The sequence below is a fragment of the Apteryx mantelli genome, chromosome 4, assembly GCF_036417845.1.
Source record: "Apteryx mantelli isolate bAptMan1 chromosome 4, bAptMan1.hap1, whole genome shotgun sequence".
Taxonomy (NCBI): Eukaryota; Metazoa; Chordata; class Aves; order Apterygiformes; family Apterygidae; genus Apteryx; species Apteryx mantelli.
In genome coordinates, this window is record NC_089981.1 from 40,063,534 (window position 1) to 40,089,086 (window position 25,553).

General features: G+C 38.5%; 1 protein-coding gene across 6 annotated transcripts in view; it reads left to right on the top strand.

Annotated features, from left to right (window-relative positions):
* The first annotated feature begins 5,253 nt into the window (after positions 1–5,253).
* Positions 5,254–25,553, top strand: part of CD44 (CD44 molecule (IN blood group)) — a 60,554-nt gene continuing 40,254 nt past the window's right edge. For 5 of the 6 annotated variants that reach the window (XM_067296297.1, XM_067296298.1, XM_067296295.1 and 2 more), the window contains exon 1: positions 5,255–5,489. In XM_067296297.1, coding sequence (XP_067152398.1) covers positions 5,423–5,489 — 67 coding nt within the window. In that variant the 5' untranslated portion in view covers positions 5,255–5,422. Of the gene's footprint in view, positions 5,490–25,553 lie in introns of all 6 variants that reach the window. The other variant, XM_067296294.1, reaches the window with a different exon arrangement.

Below are 25,553 nucleotides of genomic sequence, written 5' to 3' on the forward strand. Positions count from 1 at the left end.
AATGTGTTATCAGTAGCTATAAATCTGATGTAATCCCCATCCTTGGAGATTATATACATACAGCAAAAAATGTAACACAGTATGCAAAGTTATCATAATATAGATACTGGGACTAAAACAAACACTGTTCACAGCTGGCATGATTCAAAAATCAGTAGAAAACTTCCTTTGACTTTAAAGGTCTCTGGTCAGGTCCAATATGAGGCATAAGAGCCCCTAAGGATTTATCTGTAGGTGCAATTAACAGTTTGCTTATGCAAATGCTAAGTGTTTCTGGAGTAGCGTGAATGTTTGCATTTTGTAATGCTCACCTGCTCTTCTGGAGCTTCCCATGTTTGACTTAATTATTACAACACACTGCAGAGTAGATGAGAAAAGGCAGGAGACTAAATAAAGGGAGAAGTGAGTGGAAATGAAAGAGAGAAGGGGAAGTAGAAGTCAAGAAGCAGAATCCAAAGGAAGAGAATAGAAAGGGAGAGAAGGGAGACGTGAGAAGGAAGAGAAACAATATACTGGAGATGGCCCAATATAAACTTGATTTACCTATTAGTAAACTGCAAATGAAAGTAATGAAAGCAGAACAGAAAGATTAGCACAAAGATGGCAGCTCAAGTTCTGATGTATAGATTTCCAGGTACTTATCCCATGGTGTGTGCTGGGAAGGACAAGAAGAGGGGAAGCAGGGGTAGAGAAATCCTGAAACCACCTACAGAGAAAATGTGTCTCCCCTTCTTCCCTTCAGTTCCCCTTATACTGCCCCCCACACCCAGCCTTGTACACAGCTGCTTTTGTCTCTATTAATCACTAATGCATTCGATTCGTCTGTGCTGCTTGCTTGGTCACCTGGCTTTTTGGTTGCAGCTGTTGTGTGCTCTATGCAGGTTTCCTGCCCCATCTCCGACAGTGATGTAATAAAACTAAAGGGGTATATATATGGTGTGAAAATTATGACTGGTACTGTGATTTTCTGTCGGTGCTCTGCCACAAGCCATGTGGGCCAGTCAGGGACCAAATGCTTTGGGCCGCTTGCTAGAAATAAAGAAGCTGATGGGGCCACATGTTCTGCAGCAGAAGGGGACCTTGCTGCAAGGAGTTTCTTACAGCATATTTGAACAAATCTGGCTGTTAGAGGTTTTTTTACTGTGTTAGTTTAGTGAGTTGTTTAGGGATCTGGGGCAAACCAGTAAAACAGGCTGAGGAATCCATGCGGTAGGTGCCAATCTGGGTTGCTGCCCTTTTCAGAAGTAAACAACTAGGAGCCGTTGTTCATCTTCCCAACTCTCTGCAGGACACAAGCTGTAAATTACATCTGGGAACAAAAGGTTGATGGGAGTAGAACCGGGTGCCCAACTTCCCAAGGGAGTGCTCTGCCCTCCAGCCAAAAGAGTAGCTTTTCTGGCTCAAACTAGCACAGACTCTTCTTATGCTTTCCCATCAGCAATTAGAGCCCACAAAAAGTGCGCAGGACAGGATTTGCTACACTGAAGCATTTATGACCATTTCCATTACAAAATCTGGTTTCAGGGTTGATCATGAAAATTAAATCCGGTCTGAATTATAGCAAACAAGATTGCAGTCTAGGGACACAGGAGCAAATCTGATTAAAAATACCATATCTTACTGAGATTGCAGATATATGCGTATAAAATCCTCCTCCTTTCTTGAAACTGTCTTACAATCAGTCTCAGAGATCAGCTGTAGTCTACGCAGAACGCACACTGTAACTACCAGAATTGCCTAATGAAATCTGTGCTTTGTATATTCACTGAGATTATGTTCTACAACTCCCCATGAGCAACTTGAAATTTTCAAAAAAAGAGATGTTCTGAGAAGGAATTTTTTTATCATGTTTTTGTTTCTGCTGAAAAATAGAAAGAAAAGTTTTCAAACTAGGAACTTCATTCTTCCAAGCTTTTGTTTTTGCAAAAAAAACCCAAGCAATTTTGACAGAGACAGAATTCCATTCTTCCCCCCTAAAAATTGCTTATGTTTGATAGTGAAACCATTCTCCATTGGTGTATTTTTTCATCATAATTTTAGATACATTCACTTACTGGTCTGTACACATAATAAAATCCACACAAACATACATTATAGAGAGATGCTGCAGTATTGAAGTCAATAGAATTTTGGTCTTTGACTCAGCTAATCCAGAATTTCATCCTCTAAGGAAATCCCAGCAAAAATATCTTTTTATATTGCTTTAAGCCACGTAAGTTCCTTTTCCAGGGCTCCAACATGCGCACTCCCTAATAGGATTTTTATCAAAATTAATTGGTGCTGGCTAGAGTTCACATATGTGATAAAATCACAAATGAGATATTTTGGTGCTCCTGTACTACATTACACCATCACAGATTCTGTATCTGCTGTATCAGAGGCTTCATGAAAAAGCATTTTTAAAATGCTGGGTTTTTTACATTTTAGTTGTATTATTTCATTCTATTATGAAAATTAAATTATTTTAGTTCCATTTATTAATTTACAAGTTTACATTGCCACTAATTTAACTGCTATTGCCAAGGGAGTAAGCAAATTTCAAAAGCTCTAACATTTAAATATGCAGTCTGTGTTGATAACAATAATGCCATGGGAACAAATTCACAATGGGAATGAACTGATGGGCTCAACTTAAAATGATGCTCTGTTGCCTTTTCTCAACTGAAGATTTACTTTAGGATGTGTTCTTATACCCTAAGATTATCTTAAGCTAAAAGAAAAGTTACATACTTCTCACAAAGAAAACCTATGGTACCCCTTTCCCAGAGCTGTACACATCTTTTGACTAAATTTTCTGGGTAGCATCAGGCACTACACCCACACTAAATTTGTATTGCTGTCTGTCTCAGGCCATCATATTTTAGGGGAGAAATTCCATGTTTGGGTGGGAAAAGGAAATATTTTTGTGTCAGCTTTTGTATTTGTTTTTTTAATGGCAGCTCTTTGAAGGGCTCAGTAGGTTGCGTATGTCCTCGGCTAATGAATAACCAGGCAGATGGCACATGAAATGGGCAAACTTACATGTTACATACATACAGTTCATTACTTAGGTCTGTGGCTTATCACATGAAATGACATACTATGATGAATTGCTTTTCTTGTGTGCCTCTGTCTTTCTTGCATTAGGCACTAACCCATCCATGCACCTCATCTAAACGCACCTAATCTCTGTACAGCTTTCTAGAACAGCAAGCAATAGAAATATTTTCCAACCAGTCTCCACCCCAATATGGGATCCCTCCCAAACAGAAGTAGTGAAATGTCCAAGATGCATGTTAAATAATATTCACTATTGAGAAAACACCCTGTTCATAATCTGATGTCATAAGGGCTACAATACAGGAGCTTTAGACCATAGAGAGACTAGGAATTTCCGCTCCTGGTGAAATAAGACTTTTGCCTCTGTAACACTTGCCTACCTCCTTGAAATGATCATTATTCTCCATTTACCTATGGTAAAGAAAATAGACTTCCATTTTCATTCCATTTAATTGTGAATACAGGATTTTATGTTCATCAATCTTTTGTTCATCAAAAAAACCAATACTGAAAGTTATCTAAGTTTTAATTAAATATTCCATTCTTCTGTTTCATACATAGGAGTGAATTTTAAAAGTCATTTAGCAACTGAAGAAAAAGATATGCTTAGTAAACTCACAATATGTATTAACTGTGCACCAGCTTTTTTAAATCTAGCCTCTAGGCTTTATTCATATACTTAGACACCTAAATAGCTATTGCTCTGAAAGTACAGGAATACACTGAACTATTTCTTTTGCAGTACTGTAAACAGTAAGTCATATATATAGATCATTTTTTCTTTGCTCTTAAAGCCATTTGTTTCAAAAGAAAAACTAACGTATTCACTAAATAAAACATGTTTTATCTGTAACTTCAAAGTTGTAAGCTTCTTAATAAAAAGATCCCCTGTGTTTTAAGGAAAGATTTTCGCTTTAACTTTGTCCCATCAGATATTCTAACCTATAGGAAAAGCCTGTTGGAACCTGTTGCTAAAAATGTGGCTGATTGAGGAAAGGATAGACAGCCATCTTTAAGACAAAAGTCAAAGAAAAGTCCTGAAATCCTCAATTTGTAAAGTTCTTGTGTCTGTGGCTGGGAGGACCTGTCAGTACTTTTCCATTGTTTGTGTTAAAAGAGATTAAAAATTAATGAAAAAAATCTTTAAAGTGGGAGGATTGACACAATAGTAATATGATATAGCACTTTTCATTTCAAAGTTGCTGGGTGAAACTGGAAACAGGGCATTAATGACTGTCAGTCATTGCCACGTGTTGACTGTTAAAGGTGAGATGTAAAAAGTTTGGTGATCCCTGACCAACCCCTAATTCTACCTCACACAAACCACTGTCGTAATTCCATGGATCAGAAGAGAGGCTACTGTATGGAGCAATTATGAGAAATCACCTTAGGCACACAACAGACATACCTTTCCCTTATCTACATAGGCTTTGAGGTGTTCACCAGGGATTTCGTGTGGCATCTTTTGCTAACTCTAGACTCGCACAAAACATATGAACATATGGCCTTCAGGAACTTGTCTGAAAGCCACACTATTGTACGTTCTCCTCCTGTTTCTTCATTTTGGGAAGTAGGAATAGAGGAAATAATTCCTTCTGTACCTTGCACCATAAATACAAGAAATCAGAGACCTTAGTCCTCAGTATTACTGCTGGCACTGGCATTAGCTATCACTTTCACTGGAGCAGCCTGTGCAGAGAAGTCAAGGACTGAATGAGCTGTGGAGACTGAACTACCTTGATTTACCTACTGTATGAGGAGATCCTCCAGATTCAAAAAAAAAAAAAAAAAAAAAAAAAAAAATTTAGAAAGGTTAATTGCAGAGCAATGCTTTGCCCTGAATTGTACTGAAAAAAAAATGAGAAAAAGAGTGTTATGGGACAAAATAAGCAAAATATTTTGGGGAAGCATCTAGGCAGTTGTATATGCTTTGCTGAGGTTCAGAACCTGTAGTGCTTTATGTTTGCCTGTTTTGCAATACTAAGATTTTAAAATGTGGGAGGGGGAGCTGATCAGAAATAGTCCGTTTCTGAGTCTAACTCATGAGAGATTACACAAATTTTCCAGCAAGCACTTTTGATATAACTCTTGTGTAAGTAGAAGAGGTTTAGTACCTCTTTAAAACTCGCATGTGGCTGCTCAGTCAGGAGTAGTAGCCTCCCCCTTCCTTTCTTCCACTGCTCAGTCAGTTTTGTTGCAATATGGGTGTGACTTTTGATGGAGCTCCCCCTCCCAGTTATGTCATTACTTCAGTTCCTTTGAATCAGAATAAAAAGTGCAGCAAACTTCAGACTCATTGACTGCAGGCTTAACAAGCGTCGGGGCTTCCTTCTGTAGCTTGCAAGGATCTCTGGTTTTTGCAAAAACAATTCTGAGAAAAAAAATGGCCAACTTCTCCTTATGGGCAACTTTTGGATTATGTTTGCTGAAGCTTTGCCTAACAGAGACACGTAAGTTTTGTATGAATGAAAATTCGTATGATTGCTAATAAGCTTATGCTTCAGACAGCAGCAGCTATTCAGCCAGATAGCTAACAGCTTCCTTGCGTCTATCTTTGTATAAAGTTTTATTATTTGTTAAGTTATCAGAGATGCTTTAGAACTATAACCTTAGCTGTACAGTCAAGTAAAGCTGTGTATTGCCTGTAAAGGGCAATTCCAGATCTATAAAATGTGAACTGTAGATCATTAAAGCTAGGTTTAAACTAAGAACAGAAGTACATTAGGGAATTTAGAATAGCTCTGGTAAAGCTGAATTCAACAATGTGACTGCTATTATATATGTAGTTTGCTCTCCTGGCTCTGTTTAGAGAGTAGAGAAAAAGGGGGGTGGGGAAAGCCTCCCCCCTCGCTCCAGCATACAATAACTGTATTCTTGGGTTCACATGGGCTGAACTAACAGCTAATACATACCACGTTTGGACACAGCCACACTGAACAGAAACAAAACTGCAATGATCTAAGACTGAAATTTGGAGAGCTTTTATGCCAGGCATGCCTGTTACTGGCTTCTTAAAGTTTCTTTGGGGTTGACTGATAATATTTTGGACTAAAGGGGTTAGAAGTGACCACAGAATTCAGTTGTTTATCAATTAGCTTTCTGTAGTTCAGTTATCTACTTCAAATATTTGTATTTAAAAATCAAACATGTTAATATAGGGGGAAAAATAAAACCCGTATGTCCAAAATGACAAAATGCTCTTGAAATTTTACATGGTGCAGGCTCAACAGTGTTTGAGGGAAATAGCCACGCTTTTAACAGACTCTCATTGTGACAGCAACTCCCTTGAGGCGTTTGGTGGCTAGGGGTAACAATTATCCTTCTACATTATTTTTCCACTCATCAGTTCCAGGAGTCTAACAGAATACATTTTTCATTGCTATTGTCACCCAAGGCCTCTGTGCGTGTGTGTATGTGTACAATGCATATATATCTGGTTAGCTGGAGCAGCAGCAAGTACTTCGATAATGGTGCCAGTCCTGCCGAGCTGTGAATGGGTGTGTCAGGAGCAGCCGTCCCAAGCACATCTGTGATAGCTGAAGGGCTCTCCTTGCTTTTACTGCTAAAATAGTCTTCCAGTGATACCAAAAGTCTCTCGCTAAAATCAGCTTGATGGATAAAGCACTCAAAGAAAGGGTGGGGGTACTGTAGGCACATGAAGTATATCTGGGATGTGTTAAAAACTTTGACTTAGTCCAAGTCTGTATACTATATAAGGCTTATAATGATTTGGTTACCACTTGCTCAACTGATTTTTCCTTTTTTAAGCTGCCAGGAGTGTCCTAAAAAAGCAGGGTCTACACTTACTCTGGGAATAATACATTTTTACAGTAAAACATGAAAAAAAACCATAATCTAGTCCTCAACACAGTTACAAAAAGCATGTCAAGTTTATGCCCCACAGGGAAGTTTCTTTAATGGCTTAGCAAGGTATTAGATTATAGCTACAATATATTTTAGTTGGTATGTGGTGCATTCCAACGTGACTTTGTAGTCAGTAATGACTTCAAAACAGCAGTTGATGGTGGTTTTATTTTCTTTTTTAAATGAATAACTTCATTGTGCATCACAGCATACTGACCATTTCTTTTGGAACATACTTTACTTGAAGAGCAAAATTCAGATCTGTTCCTGAATTTTGATTCCTTTATAGCAGAATTTGGCAAAATTGGAAGGTCCTGGAACTATTGTTAATGTGACTGCTAAAGGAAAGACTAGATCTAGAGAGCCGCTGAAAAAAATGATTAATTTAGACTGTCCTGAGTTCTGTGCTGCTGTAACTGTACTGTCACTGATATCTGAGTGAGGTATACTCATGGTATTGACATAACTTTTGTTGTCTAAGGAGTCTGGACCACGTTTCAGAGCCCAGGAAAATATAGATGCTGACATTTTGCTCAATTGGGATTCTGGGGGAGATTTTCCCCTGGGGCATTATATATTTGTAAAAATATTCCTCTCAAAGTTTTCCTTGATTAACACAAAGCTGCTCTAAGAATTTTGGCCCCAAAACTGGAAGTAGTTGGAATGGACCTAGAAGAAAAGGTGAAATGAAAAAAAAGAGGGAGAATGGGACCACCAGTGAGAGAGAGAAGCTTGGCTATTAGCACTGGAGAGGTGGCCAGAGTTTCAGTTCAAGGTAAGACTGTGAGAAAGGCTACTACAGCTATCAGTCAGTCACAGAGGAAGGGACTTGTCTGCCTTTTAGCTTATATATCTGTCATGTAAATTTGTAAATAAAGCAGTTTGAAGAAGCTCTTTGTGTTAGTTTATTTTCACACAGTCCTTACAGTGTGTATCTTGGCTATTTTCCCAAAGCTGTAAAGTAACTCTACTTTAATAAAGTTCAGTTGAACTGCCATCATCATTTAATGGAAAGGTTATATATCTGTCCTTGGACTGCTCTCACAGACAGAGCCAACAAACCATGGCAGAAGATTACAGTCTTTGGAGAAATGTTTCCTGCTTCTTTAGTCACTGGTGTTCACCACAGAGCAGCAGCATTACCTTGAAAACAGAAAGGCCTCGGAGGCTTAAGTGAGGAAAAACATAGAAGTGAGGAAAAACTTTTTAAACTAAGTGCTTTTAAAACCACTGGTAGTTCCAGCCAAGACTAAATGAAATGTTTCCCCATACCTCGTGTGTCTTCTTCCAGAACTACTGTTCTATGACTTTTATAGGCCAGGACTGGAAGATAGCGTTGAAACTGCAGTTGTTTATCTACCACCTATACATGCACCAGGTTCTGCTGTAGTAAGAACGTGCCAGAAGGATGAGATGACCTGAGATGCTGGTAGACAAGTATAAACAACAAGTATAATAAGGAATAAAAAGAGGTAGCAGCAGTCAAGTTAATGGATAATAGGAGTGGAGCCTATAGATATGTGAAAAGTGAGAAAAAGAAAAAACTGCATGAGCACGGTGAACATGCTGGAGGAAAAAGAAGAGGTGAGCCCTGTGGTATATGGGTAGATTAAAAAGCAGAGGGCAAACAACGCAACGTGGCGATGTTGTTACCGAAAAGGAGATGGTATTCAGAGAGAGCGGCTAGATGGTAGCGGTAATTAGGTTTGGAAATAGGTTGCTAAGAGATGTTGTTTTTATTAGATAAATACCTTTAATGGACAGTTTGGGTATTGCCGACTGGGCTACTGGGTAACAAGATGGAGTAGAAGACCTCTGGTAACTATTTTTTCTTTGATAAAAGGATAATCTTAGTTCTGAATGTAGTTGACTGGTGGTGGAATACACTACAGAGAAGCAGGGAAAAACAGATGTAGTATTTCCTAAACAGTGATATAGGAAGAAGAGATGATAACTGAGCCCAAGAACTTGAAAGTTCTTGGGAATTGTAGAGATGCTGTAACAAGGCTTCTCCATTTGCTTTCTGTTCTTCCTGCCCTGCGTTTCTATTCTGGTGCTAATGGGTAAGAGTTTGAAAGTACAGTAAGGATAGGAGAAGGCAATTCGCAACTTCATATGTATTCCATTATTTATAAAAACATAGTTTTTTTAAGAAGGGAATCATAAGTGAGAAAGCTAGAAAAGGTGTTCCACCGAACTGTCCTCTGAAATTGTTTTTCCCAAGACCAAGACTAAATGTACATAATTGCCTGTGAATTGCAATTTCACAAAGAGGATAATTATGAAACAAAGAACCAACTGCACCAATCTTGCTGGCTTTAAAAAGAATACAACGTTGTACTGGCCTAATTCATGGTGTTCAAAACACATCATATTTTAGCATCAGCTGGTAACCAAGAGCATGCTTTAATCAAATTTCACTTTTCAGCACTAAGTAGAATTGTTAGACTACAGAAGTTTAAACTTCCAATTTAAGGTCGGCAAAGCGAGGGAAGCAAGAAGAGGTTGAGGAGTTTGTCATCAATACCCCTCTACTAACTACAGGTCACGGCTGATACTGAGTAAAACTCAGATCTCCAGCCCACTCATTTATTTTTGCCTTTACCTGCAAGGGATTTTTTGTGATAAATCTAGTGGTTTGGATCATTCTGCATGGATTATCGACAACTGATAGTAGCTGCTAGCCTTTTTCCAGCCTAGGCCAGAAGTTCGCTGGCTGTTAAAACACAGTTGTCTGTCACTCCCAGGGAGGTAATAATCATTTCAAAGCCAGGCTTACAGCTGTCAGACACTGTAATTATCAATGACCATTATGGCTGCTGTTAATACTGGTGGCAGAGAAGATTGTGTCAGTTCTGAATGTTTATCAATTTCCTACCCGTCAAATCACAGGCCTCTTTACAGTGGCATCAGCAGTAATATCAGTAGCAGCTGGCTGTGATTTTTTTCCTTGATGCTGCTGCTGGAGCTGACCCCACCCAAGGCAAGAAGGAGAAGTTCAGCGTATGAATGAATTTGCAGACAAGAACGTGAAATAACACATGACATAGAGAGGGGGTTTCCTCAGAGAATCTTTTCAATCAGCCTGAAAGTTCAGCTAATTGCAATTTAAAGTTTAAACTTCTGTGATTGTTTCCTGTCTAATGAAGCCTGCAATCCTTTTTGGAGTCTGTGCATACAATTAAGAATGTAATTGAACTCTCTTTTGTATGTGCTGGCTTTGGGACTTTCCAGTTCCTCTACATGACAACACTGATTGTGTTATATAATGCAGCAATCTTATTTTTGTGCAATAGTTTCAACCCCCATATCACAAAACAGAAAAAAAGAGTGAACGAAATTGAAGAGTAGTCTATAATTTTAACAGTTACATACATGGGAACTCAAGCGACCACACCAATTCAAAGAATCACAGGGAAGACCTGAATTTTACTTACATTTACAATTGGAAAATACATTACTTCACTTTTTTTTCTTTCCTTCTATTGCTGACTGAACTAGATGCAGTAGTTGGAAGCTCTGAGACACTGTGTTGTGTCTTTGCAAAAAAAATATATATATATCAGACATGCAGCAGCTGTGGTAAAACTTCCGTCTCTGTTTCTGCTAATGATACTGTTCCAAAAGCAACGTGAGATGGTTATAAAAGAGGTTGCCAGGGTACAAGCTGACAGCTGACTAGGAAGAGAATATTAACTAGTGATCATCAACTACACAGTTAATATCTGCTTTTGTAAATAAGAAGCTGCCCTTGTCAGAACATACAGTAGTAAAAAGCTGCTGTGACATAGGTTTTGTTGATTATGTATGTCTCTGTTGCAGTGAGTTAGAGAGGCCTGCAGCAAAACAGGTTCTCAGAAGTATATTTCCCTAGGGGGCTCTTTTATTCTTATTTTTGTTAATACATAGGTGTCTGTAAAGCAGCAAGGTGTGGCATATGTGGGTAGATGTGATGAATAGTTTCTTGCAACGTTCCCATGCAGATGTGAGACGGTAATGAGAGCTCAGTATATGAGCCATCCAGCACACTGTGGGCAGAGGTGAGCAGCTCTGTCCAGACTGCAAGCAAAATGCTATCCACATCAGATTCAAGCAGCAACCTTAGGGGGCAGCCACCCTGAAAGAATATATTATCCCCTTGCTGCCAGGAAGGCTTATCAGCTGGGGATTGGTATCATGCTTGCCACAGCAACATGACTTTTGATGTTTACAGAGAGCAGGCAGAGCTCACATGCCCATTCAAAACACAGGCGAAGTAAGCTTGCATCTGCTCTTTCTACAGCATGTAATTGTAGAAGTTCAACAGTGCCTTAAGAATTACTGTAATGGTAATGAGTAGTATTTACCTATCCTTCCTCATCTGCCAATGCATATCTTATAGACAGATAAGAATCGATATCCCTATCCTGGAGTGAAGAGACTAAAGAAGTGGTAGAGTAAGTCAGTATTAAAGCTGGAGGCAGCCAGGTCTTCCTGGCTCTGGGTGAAGCTACTGTGTGAGGAATACAAGTAGTAAACTGGGCAGGTTTACGGGAAAGTGCTTTTTGCCAATTATTAATGAATCATGTTTCTTTATAATGAAGACAGTGAGGGTGAGGCCTGAATTCATCTCCAGGTTTTGCTTTCACTAACTTCCCTATTCTTCTTCCTCCTGCTTGATTAGATGTCCTCCATTAATTTTCATATCCTTTCCCTTTTCTGTCATTTACCCAGCCACATAAGTGTAGAAAAAAGCTTCTTTTGCTAATGATTATTCAGATTTATAAATGCAGTTTTTCATCCTCACTCCTGAATATTGCTTATGCCTAAATTTGACATATAGGAACATTTTAAACACAGAAATGAAATAATATATATTCTGTTGAAATCAATTTATTCAGTAACAGTCTTATAAAAAACAGATAAAACTTTTCTCTGTCTCTCTGGCAATTCCGTCCTGTTTCATTGTGTGAATGATCTCTACAAAAATACTGAAGACTGGCAGCTATTTTCCATTCAATAGCACTTGGTTCCTGTTAGACAACTGTGGATGCAAAGTATAGTTTTCTGAAGAAGTTCTTATTCAGGACTGATCTTTTTATGATTAGGGAAGCTGTTTTGCAAATGAGAACTGACCAAAATCTTTAATCCTACTGTGATACTGAACACTTCTTTTGGTTCAAGAACTTTAAAATGGATTTTATAATCAACTGTAGAATGATGTGTTCATATTAGTCAGGTTTCTTTCCTGGTTTAAGCTAGATTTCTAGTGATAACCATTGTTTATCTACTTGAGATCAGTAGCTATTGGAGGTATTTGTACATAAATGTTTGATACTTAGGGAAAACTCGGTGCTAAGAGATGTAAAATGACTTGCTCAAGGTGACCCAATAAGTTGGAGGAGCTAAGAATAGAGCCAGGGCCTCTGGTTCTAGCCTGAAGGTTGGCCACCCAGCCACGCCGCCTTCTTCGCAGCTTGAAAGCCCAGAGAAGTTTTAGGGTGTCATTATGCAGCAGCTGCGTGTATCCAGCTGGTAGCCAGGTGTATCTTTTGAATGTCCATGACTTCTCTGGAACAGCTTTTGCTATTCTTTTTAACTGATTGATCAGTGCTAAAAGGAGTTTGGTACAATGAATTTATAGTCAGCTGTTATTTTTTCCATTTCCCTCACTTTTTTTCTGTTTTCAGCATTAGTCCATGGCCATCTATCTGTGGCATGTGGCTGAAGCAGGATAATACATTTGGTAGCCTCTTATCAGCCAGTGATCCCGATAGACAGTTAAAAACCAATGCATGCAGTAAAGTTTTTGCTCAGCACCTTAGTCATCTGTAAGCGAAATGAAATATAGAGACCAAGTTCTCCCAAGAGCCAGGCCTCAGAGAAAACTGGAAAGACAAGAAAATTCTCCTGATTATGTTTTTGTGATTTCTTTTGATTTCAGCCTCCTGTGCTGGCAAGTCTGACTTGCTGTCATTGTGTTCAACATTAAGCCAATAGGGCAGGAGCATCCAGTGACTTCAGAAGAGTAGCACTATAAAATATCACTCTTCTACTGCAATAGCAAGTGTCATTTTGCCTTCTTGGGTGGAGCAAAAACATAAAACTTCTCTAGCACAGAAAACACAAGTGTTTTGCTTGAAATTTCATATTGAGCTACCAAACTCTAAAACTGATCTTTTTGAGAATGTAACAAATCCATTTGATAGCCTACAGAGAATAAATACATCTTCCAAAGTTCAAACTGGGCAAAACGCAGTGTTCCCACCTCAATATATCCTATAGCACCTTAAACATTTTAACTGGACATCAACATATGTCTGAAATGTACTCCTTCTAATTGTCATCTGCTGGATCCTTCCTGGTGCCATAGAAGAAGAACTTAAGTTCTTCTTCTTGAAAAAGAACTTGAAGTCTTATGCTCTGTCAATGTATCACTCCAGAAACAGCTTGTGTCCCTGATGAAATTTCATTCTTTGTAGTCATTCTTTTTATTGCATTACATGAGGTTCATGTAAGTGTTACAGCATTTGGTCTGGAAGGGGTAACTGTCTCATCAGCACAGTTGGAATCAGACCGAATGTGTTTAAATTACCATAGAACTTGAAATCTCAAGTTTGAGTATAGTGTTATTTAACACAATGAAGATGAGCTTAGCTAGGGAGAAACAAGTGAACTGACAAATATGCTGACAGCAGACAATAATAACTAGCTTTTTTGTAGCTCTTCAGAAGTCAGTGATTTTACTCCCAGTTCACAGATAGGGAAGCAAAGAGAAAGTGGGGGAAGTAAGTCACCCAGCAAGTTAGACACAGTTAGAAAACATTAGAACAGTTAGAACATTTTCTCCGAAGTCCCACTCTGGTGCTCCATCAACAAGATCAGTGCTTCTTTTGCTTGAATTTCAGAGAACAGTTATGATTTCACACTCAGGGCTGTTTCAGCTGAAATAAGCATTATTATTACTCATAAGAAAAAAATTCTTCCACAAACATTCTTCTCCTGGTGCAGAAGTGAACAAAACCACAGAGGACCGGGGTCTTCTCTGGGATGCTGGTCCCTTAAAAACTCAGCTTAGCACAGAATCCCAGAAACTCTCCTCCGTTACTAGCTGTTAAGTAATCTGCCTTTGAACCTGGCTGTGCAACACTTACTTCAGTTGGGCAAGCCGTGTGAGAAAATACTCTTGCATGTGTTTCTCTATGAGCAACAGCTAAATATTTCCTTAATTTTTGAAACACCTGTGCAACCCACTTTTTGCAGACCAGCAATGAATTTATTAACAGTACCAGTCAGATACTTTACCTAACTTTATTACTCATAGTCTGAGTGCTCAGGTCAATATCATTTTATCAACATAACCAGTCACAATCATATTACTGTTGATTCACAGGAAATTCAGGCACAGCAACTGAAAGACAGCATATTAACACCTTTTTTTCCACCAAGAAAACCCTCATGTGATACAAATAAATCCACAAAGAAAGATTACCATAGCAACACATTCATATCCTAATGTGAGTTTGTCTTTTGCTCTTTATCTTACTAGTTAGGTATCTTGAGTTGGTTACTATGTGCTCAATGTCTCCCATCCTTTCAGAATATATAGATTTAAGAGTCAGGTGAATCAGCCGTTTTTCAGGCATTGATATAATAAGGTGTGTCTAAGACGCTTTCAGACTGTTCAGGGAAGACAAGTGGGATCTGTTTACAATGCCTGGTTGTAGATCCCCTGGACGAGTGGTTCCATTCTGCATCAGCTACTTCTGCAGCTCCGAAGAGAGATCTCTGCTTTCTGTAAAGAACTTCCCCCTTTTACTTTTTGCAAGTATGCGATAAGATCTTGTCACTTCTGTTTTCAGGGTCTTTTACTGGCTTCCTTTCCTTTTCAGCTCTGATGTAAGCTTTCTGGTCTCAATCCATTTCTGTAGTGTATATAGCTCACTGATAATATTTATCATCAGGTGGTAATAACTGGTCATGTGAGGTCAATTGTTTTGACTACTGTATTTACTGATACCTTCAGTGAATTTTGCTTCAAGAATGTAAGCAGTTTTCCCTGGAAAAAAAAATCTCTTGGTGCTTTATCAATAAGAAGTTACTGTATTTCTAGGAATTAATCTTTATGATAATGACTTATGCCTGATTTGCTATTTGATTTGGCTCTTCCTGACTGTGAATCTGACTTCATAATGCTTTCCGTTGTCAAAAAGCTCACAGTACCTGAACTGAGGTTTGTTATTGTATCGAGTCATTTATCATTCAAACACTGATTTAATTCTACATCTTTACAAAAGGTTCAGCTATATCTAATTCAAATAAAAGATTACTAGGGACAACAAGCATCACAGCAAAATCATTTGGCTCCACAATGATTCCAGCACTTCTGTGAGACAACAGTGCTTCACTGTTTGAGGGTTCTTACATTCAAGCAATAGTGCATTGGCCTTATGTATCTTCAATTCCTAAATGTGTTCATAGTTAAAACAATCTTCCTGTGCTGTGCTGGAGAGTCTAGTGCCTACTTACCTTATAGACAAGCATTTCCATTTCAGTTCAGATGGAACTGAAACTTTGAACGTTTGAAGAGAATTATTTCCACTGTAACCGTGATGCTAGCAGAAGTCAGGTGAAAATGCTGATTTATTTCTACATGTACTGCTACTTAATCTGTTTATGTTTTAGGAGAATATAAAATATCATCTGCTGCAATATAACTATTCTGTTTTTTTTCACTTTTGGATTACTTGAGAGTCTGGATGTGCTTTTTTTAATGCTTGTGTCTTTAATATAGGGATTTGAATTCACAGAATATTAAGACCAAATCATGCAATTATTCTTGCTGTATTTGTGATAGCAACAGCATTATGTATATACTAATGTTAATTACAAAACCTAGTTGCTAAAAATACTTTATTCCTAAAACAATTTTGAAAAAGATTCAAAATTAGGATTGTAGGATTTATTAAAGAAATATAACTCACCATCTAGCTTGGGACCTGCATGTATCTTAGGGAAATTTCTTGCTAGTCAGCATTTTCAGTATAAATCTTGAGAGTCTTGAAACTGTAGTGTACAGAGGCATGAATTCACAAAGAGGCCAGAGTCTGGAAACATTTTTGCCACCAAAAATTCCAGTAGAAACTGTCTGCTGGCGTAGGCATTCTGGTCATAGGTTGTGTGATCCTTGTCCTTCTGGTGTTGGGGAAAAACAAGAGGGAGTAGTGGGTGTGATAGTGTTTTCTGTCATCCTGACAAGCTTGCATTGATTTAAGGTAGCACAAGAGCTTTCCAATTGACTTATATAGACCTGAGATAAGATTTAATTAAGTAGCTTGTGTTAATCATTGCATGTTCTTACACAAAGCAGTTGTTCCAAAAGGTGACTTTTTGGTGGACCCATATGTACTGCAGATCCCAACCCAAATCTTTCTGCTGATGAAAATCTCAAGTTTGTTTGTTTTTCACTCATTCTGTCCTTAACATTTCCAGAATTAAATTTCAAGGTCTTCAGCAAGTGACACTGAAATGTGCATTTCATGAGTTTAATTTTCTTCAATAGTACGTAGTATGCTTCCCAGTGTTCCTAAAAGTCCCATGGTTGCCATCCCTCTATTGGGAATGTACCCGTGCCTTGGTGCTTTTTGGGTTATTATGGAAAAGAACAAGCTGGTATCAACCCAGTCTCCACCTCTGAAAATGCAGTAGCTTGTACACACAGCTGGATATGCAACTTGTTTTTTCTCTGGGACCTTTCATTACTGCCTGTGAATTAAGCTCTGTTGAGGCCTCGAACTTCTTCCATGATCTGTTCCTCAGGGAATGTTGTCTTGCTTCCAAGATTGTTTCTTTATTTTCTCTTTCATATCCAGCATTTCTGATCTCTTCAAGTCATACCATTTGGAAGGCCCTGTGAATAACAATAACCATACAGCACAGTTAGCAGAACTTTATTCAAAATCCCATAATGGCAAGAGGGCAACGTTTCAGTGTATCATCACAAAATGAGTCAGCTACTTTTTCTGACCAGTGAGGCTCGTAAGTAGTTCCCTTCGGTTTTCATTCATGATTTAGTTATCATTCAGCATATTCAGCTGAAATCTGCATGCCTCAATCACGCATTTGGGGGAGTCCTTACCATTAGAAGCCAGTGTGCAAGGTCAGGCTATCGTAAACAACCTCTAAATAATGAACTATCAACAGCTACAAGTCCGTGATCCAGTAGGAAACCAACAATAACAAACCACCATGCATAATCCACTGGCTGTAAGAAACCACATGAAAATAATATGATATGTGTAAGACAATGGTCAGAAATAAGTCAACAGATGTGGCAGCCTTGATTATGCTACTTGAAAAAAACACATGGATAAAAAAGAATGTACAGAAAAAATGCGCAAGAAGGAAAGGTGTTTAAGTGCTTCGGCAAGAAACCAGTTGGCAAATTTTTATCTTAAGCTTTTAAGGAGTGAAACAGTGAGGGGAAAATATTCTAGTGTCTTCCTTTTCTCCATTTTTAGGGCATAATATCCAGATGTCCATTCTTTCTTTCTTTTTTTTCCCTAGTTGGGTTATGTAAGTGGTTGGCCAAAAACTAATCCAATTTTTTTTTAGGACTGTGCTTATTCTAATGAACACAAACAGTGTTTATTCCTTTTGCCTATTCTCCAGACTTTGAGAATGCAGATGATGCTATACCTTATTCTGCTTTTTCTGTGTGAAAATCACAAATACTCAAAAGTAGTGTTTTATCCATATTTAAAACTGCAAAGTCATAAATATACACGGATTCTAGATTTAGATACACTTGAACTTCCAAAAAATCTCGATGATCCAAATTATATCTGCTTAAGTCCAACACATGCAAAGTTACATCTATATTTTTAATCTGAGAAATTCCTGCTGAATTTAGTATGAATCATTAAATCATGCATTAAATTGGAGATTTCAGTTCTGCAGTTTGATGCTCCAGTTGTTTTTTTGCCATATACAATGGATTACTGGACAATGTTTTAATGAACATACAGCTAAGAACTATATTCCCCGACTGAAGTGTTTAAAATTGTGCTACTCTGCAATGTTCTGTAATGTACTTCCTTGTAAATTCTAATAAGGAACTTCTGTAAAAAGGGTTGCGTTTTGTCTCAATTTTCCCTGGCACTTGAACAAAATGGAGAGAAGATGCAAAAAAAAGTGTGAAGGAGTTCACCTGCACTGTGAAGAAGCTGAGCTGGAATAAGCATGGCTCTCTGCTGTTTGGGCAGCGCTCTCCATCCTGCCATCACTCGTTACTAGGAAGTCAGCACTAGTCATTTGTCCTTTGACATGTCTTACTTTGTGAGACATATTCTAGGCAGCCTTGTTGTTTTTAGTATGTCTGCTAGGCTAATGTTATCGCTGTGTTAATGACTGGCTTTCAGAGCTTTTAAAAGGTTCTTGGGGTTCCTTTTTCTGTTGTTTTACTGTGAAATGGCATTGTTAGAGTCAATAGATATTCTACTTTTTATTCAATGTCTTTTTTCTTTCTTCAATTTTGGTCATTGCTTTCTTTTGTTTAATGAACTTATCGTACAAATAAGTTTAAAATGTTGAGAATACTTATTAGAGGTTCTCATGTATAACTTGGAAGAGCAGAGGATATAGAGCAAACAGTTATTCACCTATGCTTTCTTTCTTCTTTTTTTTAACTTTAGAATTTTTGTACCAAGATATCAAAACTTTTTTTAATGTCATCTGAAAAACTGTTTCAAACAGCACCTGGTGTTATTATTGAGTAGCACACTGCAAATAATTAGAATTCAAAATCTGTCATTTAATTGGACTTGTTGATTATATGTCTGATTTTGTATGAATTTATTATCTGATTCAGGTTTCCCATGACTTGACAAAGCTTAGATAGAGGCTGAATGCAAAAGTTGCAAGAGAGTGATAAAATAACAATATAATAGTTCTTTGGTCTTATAGCTTTTTTTATCAGTAGATCTTAAATCACTTTTATTAAGGAGGTTAGTTGCAAACTGAGGTAAAGAGATGAATCTTATCGAGGTTATATCAGCAGGTCAGTAACAGAGCAGGGGATAGACATCAGGCCCTCTGAGCTCCAGGTAGGGGATCTGCCTGCTGAGCAACACTGTCTCACCTGCTTTCATCCCAAATGACTAAATAATTTACTTTCACAGTCAATCATTGAAGATCAGACTCCAACTATTATTCACCACATGTTAGTGTCATGTACATTTCTTCACCTGGATTGCGTGGAACTGATCCCAACTGATTCTTTTTGCAATCCCTGTTAGTCAGTCTTTGGGGTTAGACGACTCATTATGCAGCCTGAAGCTTTCCTAGTATCGACAATGATGATTCTGCTTTCGTCATCTCTAGGGGGGCATGTCTGATATCTGTCTAATTCCAGGACTATGATTTCACTGCCTGCAATGTTTCCATTGAAGTGCGGCACAGCTGTACCATGTTCTGATGCAGTCTGAAAGCTCCCATCCCACTCTTGGGTGAAACTCTTACAAATAGAATAATATTAATGTCAGCAGTGAGGATGTTTATTGTAAGTGATGACACTGTATAGGCTCACTCAGGATGTTTACCAGAGCAATAGTTGCCAAGCAGATAAAGCATGTTTGGAAGATGCATTAGCAGATTTTTTTCTTCCTGCAGCAACTGCTGAGGAATGAAACGTATTTCTTGTACCTCCTTGCATTTTTAGTGACACTGTGCATGCTTGACTCAGTAATAGTGCCCCCTACCCTTTTTATAAAAGTAAATTAGTAGTCAGAAAAGCTTCTAATATTTCTGCCCGTCAGCAAACACATACAGAGACATTGACTTTGGTGGCCAGTGAACAGATTTGTTAAGAAAAACAATTTATAAGAAAGTTAACTGCTTAAACTTTGTTCCACATCCCTTTTCCAGTGTGCACTTACTTACAGAAGAAGAGAGTATATAGAGTCTAAAAATAACACAGAAATGTAAGGAATACCTATCTAATTAGGTGGAGAAAGGATATCCTCCAACTACAGTGTATCGCTTTCTGGCTACTATTTATATTCCCAGCTGCATCTCTTCTTTGTTTTTCTTTCTCTTCATTTCAGAGATCCGCCTGAGTCCACTTGGCTCGCTGGGTTAGCAAGGCTACCTCATCACTTTTTATGTAGGGAAGTGATGAAGCTACTATCTCTTTTGCCTTTTCAGCCCAAATAGGGCAAATTAGGTGCCCAAATATAACTGGGATGTGGGAACAGCCTTGGCACAACTACAGAGCAAGGCAGGATTTTATACCTGTGGATCTATGGAGCAATATCTTCACTTTCTTGTCACCACACCACAGTATTAAGAAAATGTTGCCTCTGTTTTTTGCAGGCACTCCTTGCAGTATGCAGGTAAGGTCACTTTAAAATGTTTTCTGTGACTTTATGGTCTTTAAAAAGCCAGGTGTGCAGAAACTTTTTTTTCTGTTGTTGTTGTTGATCGGCAATCTTTTGTAGATGTATCTATGATTTTTCTCTCCCATGCAAATTCTCAAAGTTTAGAAACATTTTACTATGCCAAATTGAAATGAGATATGAAACATAAAAGCTTTCTACAAGGAAATTTTGGACTAGGTTCCTTAAAGCCATCTACTTTTATTGTAACCCTGTAAACATTTTAATTTAACATTTTCTTTCATGCAAACTAATTAATTAAATTTCAAAATGAAAGGCAGTTTCAAAGTGAAAAGCAAAACTTTCGTTTTGTCTAAGTATCCACAAGGGATATTAGAAAACATGGGTTATTCCCACTGAATCTGGAAGTATATTTCCTATAAATCACTTTAGCTTTCACAATTTGGCACTAGTCCAAGGAAAGTATTTCATCTGACAACTCCCAAGAATTTGTAAGTAAAGACTTTCCCTGTAAGCCAGCCATTATCTGAAGAGACCTTGTTTATTGTGTAGGTGGCTGATTTCCAGGCTTGTTAAAGTCTCAGCTTTCTGTAGAGAATGGTGACTAGCAGAGCAAGAATATCATAGTTGGCAGAAAGGAAAGCATCACCCCGCTGCACTGAGTCGCTGTACACATTGCTTGATCATTGGTACTTTTTTGTTGAGATGGTAAAGGATTGCAGCCTCATAGACACATGCTTGCTCAACCCTCTTGGAGCCTGTAGAATTTGACTTCTAAATTTTGATCAGTACGTAGTCATCCCAGTTTAGACTCCGATTTTCCCAGCACGCCTTCCTTTCCCCATCAAGCCCTGAGGGATTCACGGTTAGGTGTGTTTTAATGATATTGACACGTTTCTGCTGCTGACTGGGATTGGGACTAATGAATCATTTTACGTAATGGAGCAAACGCTATCCAGTGGTTTTCATCACTACTGACCTGGGCTTTAGTCCAGCTTCTGACATAAAGGTGGAAGCCTCTGTATCCTATTACAGTTGGCTGAGCTGTGAATTCCTCTAGTGAATGGTTTTACTAATATACTTTAAAGAAAGAGTGGAATACTCAGGGAATAATAATGCCATCCAGGTCAGTGTGTACTGTAGTGTGTTAGCTAGTGACTGAATATTATTTTTTGTATATTCCAGTTCTCCCAGATGCCAAAATGGCAGTAATTGGACTTAGTATTTCTGCTGACAAAATGTTTTGGCATCTGAAATGTTTCATGAATCCATGTCATAGGAAGTTTTGTGTTCAGAGGACATTTCCACTACTCAGGAGTGAAATATGCATTCTTACTTAGCCGTGAAGTAGTTTTTCTAAGAATTCTTGAAAAATACAAACATCCACTGGAGATAGCATTGAACTGAGAGCCAAGACCTGAAATGTCCAAACCTCAGGAAAGGCTAGGAATCATACGGCCTGATTTCTAGATTTGGCAGGGGGTGAATCAAGGTTACCAGGGACTTTTTAAAAGAAATTTTAATCTGGTTCCAAAATGTCACTTTTCTCTCATTCATCACTAGCATGCATTAAAACAGGTGATAATATTAGAAAGCTAGATATCAATGCTAAGCCAGGATTATGAGGAAGCATATTATCCATGTGTACCTGTCCAGGACTTAAAATCTGTTTAATAAATTTGGAGCAAAGCACTTACAGTAAACTAGAAGGAAAATCTAAATTCTATTAAAGCAAACAGAGAATGAAAAATATCTGCACCTTCAAGACCCTAGTTCTGTTTCTGTTTTCAGCCCTCATTCATCACATCCTGGTTACCTATCAATCATCTTGAACCACAAACCAAAAAGGAAAATCCCCATGAGAACAGCACGCTAACACTTCCTGGTTTCCATGCAATGCACAGTGTGGTTTTACCAAGAAGTCTGTTAACAACCTTGTGTCTAAGTACTCTTTTAGCAGGCTTTCTGCAAAGTGGGGCAAGTTTTTGCAAATCTTCTTCCACTTCAGTTGCTTTGATGTATCTTTGCAGTTATTAAAATAACATATTTTTTGCACATAAGACAGTATCCCCTTGAAAATTAAACCACTAGGTGTTCTATCTTGAAGACAATGAAAAGCAGAGAGCAGTACATAACACACCCATGGAGTGGACCGAAAATCTTTATGGAAAAGTGACTCCAATGGGAAGAGTTTGCATGAGTCAGCAGTACTCATTATGAGTAAGGGTGGCAGAGCCATGGGGAAAAGGGAGATTGCACCTGGCTTCTTACTGTAACAGCACCTAACAAGCCTCTGCTACTAATAATCTGAGTGTAACTCATCCTTTCATGAAATTACAATGCTCTTTAGTCTATCTCTGCCAATTATATCACACTAGTGGGCTCTGGGGAGCAAAGTGTCTGTGGAACTGGAGGTGGCGATTTTGGCTGAAGAGCTTTGATCCAGAAGCTGAGTAGGCAAAAGCCTAACAGCTGTAGGTGCAAGGTATGAAGCTGAATCAAATGCAAGTTGTCTTCACAAGACGTCACAGATGACAGACTGGTTTAGATACAGGAAGAAGGGCGATAGCAGAGGAGGGCTTGCCAAAGAAGAACATGGAGCTGCTTTCTGAATACCTACGGATGACAGAAAGTGGAAGGGCTGGGAGAGAAACAGAGCACCAGAAATCCCTGGAAAGGCAGGGAGAAATGGCCTGTGTGAAAGTTAACGCCTTCCATGCTCATTAAGCTGAATGGTGGCCCAGGGGCATTCCATGGCTTTGGTTTGAGTCACCAAAGTCTCATGGTCTGGATGAGATTAATGATGATGACAGTTCAGGCATGCTTATTACTTCTTGCCTGTTTTAAGAACTATTATTAAACAATATTGCCTTTCAGCTATAGCAAATCACATGGATATTAGGGAACCATCATGGCACTGCCAACCCCCACAGCCTGCCAGCTATGAAAAGCATGGCAGAAGGAAGCATTTGGGTGCTGACTCTGACTCCACTGTGAGTCCACTTAGAATCAGACCCTTTGAAATGTCAGGCAGATTGAAAGGATCGGTAGTAGTTTAGCACACAGTTGTATGTTGCCCTGGCTGTTGAAATGGGGAAAAATAAGTATTTTACATAACTATATTGAAGCCAGCTGAGTTACACTAATAGAAAAATAGGCTCCAAAAGTAATGGGTTTGAACCTTCCTACACTACTGGAAAAGGTGGAATCTGTGTTTAGGTTTGGATTTGGCAATCCTGTTTCTTCCTTAGCTCCAAATTAGACTACAGCCCTCAGCATGGAAGAAAGAATTAGAGGTATCAATTTAGGTTAGACCCTGTCTTTTATTTGTAGTAGATTTTATATTGATATGACTAGCAACTTTTTCATTAAGTCAGTTTTTAAGGGTCCGTATCATCTGGAGGTTAAAATATGGGACCATAAATTATGAACTCTAAGTTCTGGTTTTGGGTTCTCTGACTGACTGGATAGCTTTAGGCAATGCACACTGCATCTGTGTTTTGCCGTTTTTTAAATGTAGTAGTTATTGCCTTCACAGAAGAGATGTTTGGTTATGTAGCTTTCAGAGACTGTAGAACATATGCGAGTTTTAGGTACTGCTGCAGTCATTCTTTCACACTCCCTGCTTTCTAAAGAGAGGTATCTATACTGCAAAAGTGTTACAAACACTTTTAATAGTAGGTGTAGAAGACCGTCAAAATAAGGACAAAGTACTCTGTCTCGACATTACTTAAGGGTGAAGTGCTAAACAATTGGGTAGCCTCAAAACCAGTTTTGCATAGGGTTGCTGCATTTCTCCCTGGTGTTTCCTGATGTGATCTTATGCGCTGTACCAGTGAGGCTACCTGGGAGCTTTGGCCCTTCTGTGCGTGCACAGTGCAGATGGCCAGCATGTGTGTAGTAAGCCCATAAGTGTCCCGGTGTATGTACACGGTAGGGCAAGGCTGAGCGTTTCCTGGGAAGATGTGCACATGTGTTGCTGTAGCCCACAAGTAGTTCCAGTAAGTTTATTTGTATAAATTAGTCTATTTATTCTGACAGTTGGAGTTTAAGGAATTAGTTACTTAACAAATGGGACTCCAGCTGCAACTGGATCTCTGGGTGGTACTAGAACATATAATAGTATTTTAAAACCATAAATGGGCTTAGATTTGATGACAGCTGAATTGAATTCACTCTGGTGAACTTCACTTAATATTTCAGTGCATATGGGATGAATTGCAAAATTAAAATGCAACCCAAAGCAAGTGGATATGGTATCTGCTTGCACAGTGAAATTTCTCCAGAAATGAACCTGTTATTGGAAGAAATATTGATATTCTAAGCAGACCTAGTTCCAAAATCAATGGGCTTGTTACTTTCAGTTACTCTAATAGATCTCTGTGACGTGACTCTTGAATTTAAGACTGTCTTGATTGTTTAATTATTAAGAAATTTAGGCCTGTCTTATTGTACAGGGGAGAGAAACAAGAAGGGAGAAAATAAAGAGAAGACAGCCTTTTCCTGTCTAGCTCATTTATGCTTAATACAGCTACTGGCTAGATAACTTCCAAAATAATATTGGGCTTTGAATCTGGAACATTCAGATCCAAACAGAAGTCACCTACACGACAGATGTGAGGGAAGCTCCATTCCATAGCAACAGTAGTGGGACACATTTTTTTGTGCAGAATAAGTTATTAGTTGCTTTGTCACAAGACACCAGCTAGGATCTAAAATGATGGATCTGAACATCTGTTGACTACATTTATGACTTGTATGTGCACATTTCAATGTTCTTTCGATCATGTTGTGCTATTCAGTGAGGGGTGCGGCAGCAGAACAGCTCTACTCCATCAGCTAGCCCCAGGCCAATGGTGCAAAAATCTGTCTTGCACTTGTGGAAGCTCTACAACTATTTCTGAATTGTGTGTGAAAGGACTTTCTGAGACTGGCATTGCTCTTCAGACTGCAACTCAGTCTTATTTCTAGACATTAAGTTCTCCAGGAAAGAAAAGTGTATTTGTTAGCATCCTCTTCCTTTTGTATCATGTACAGGCTCCTTATTCTTGCTTTTAAAGCCCCTTGTGATGTGACTGTCATCAGAAAAATTTTCATAGGACTATTTTCCCTGGAAGAAAGCAGTTGTGTCAAAATAAAGGCATTTTGAGAAAACATGATAGTCTTGCCAAAATGAAAAAAGAAAATACAGCCTCTTCATATTTTGATAACAGATGATAACAAGACTATTATGAACTGTAGTCAACAAAATTTATAAATAGCTACAGCAGTGTAAAT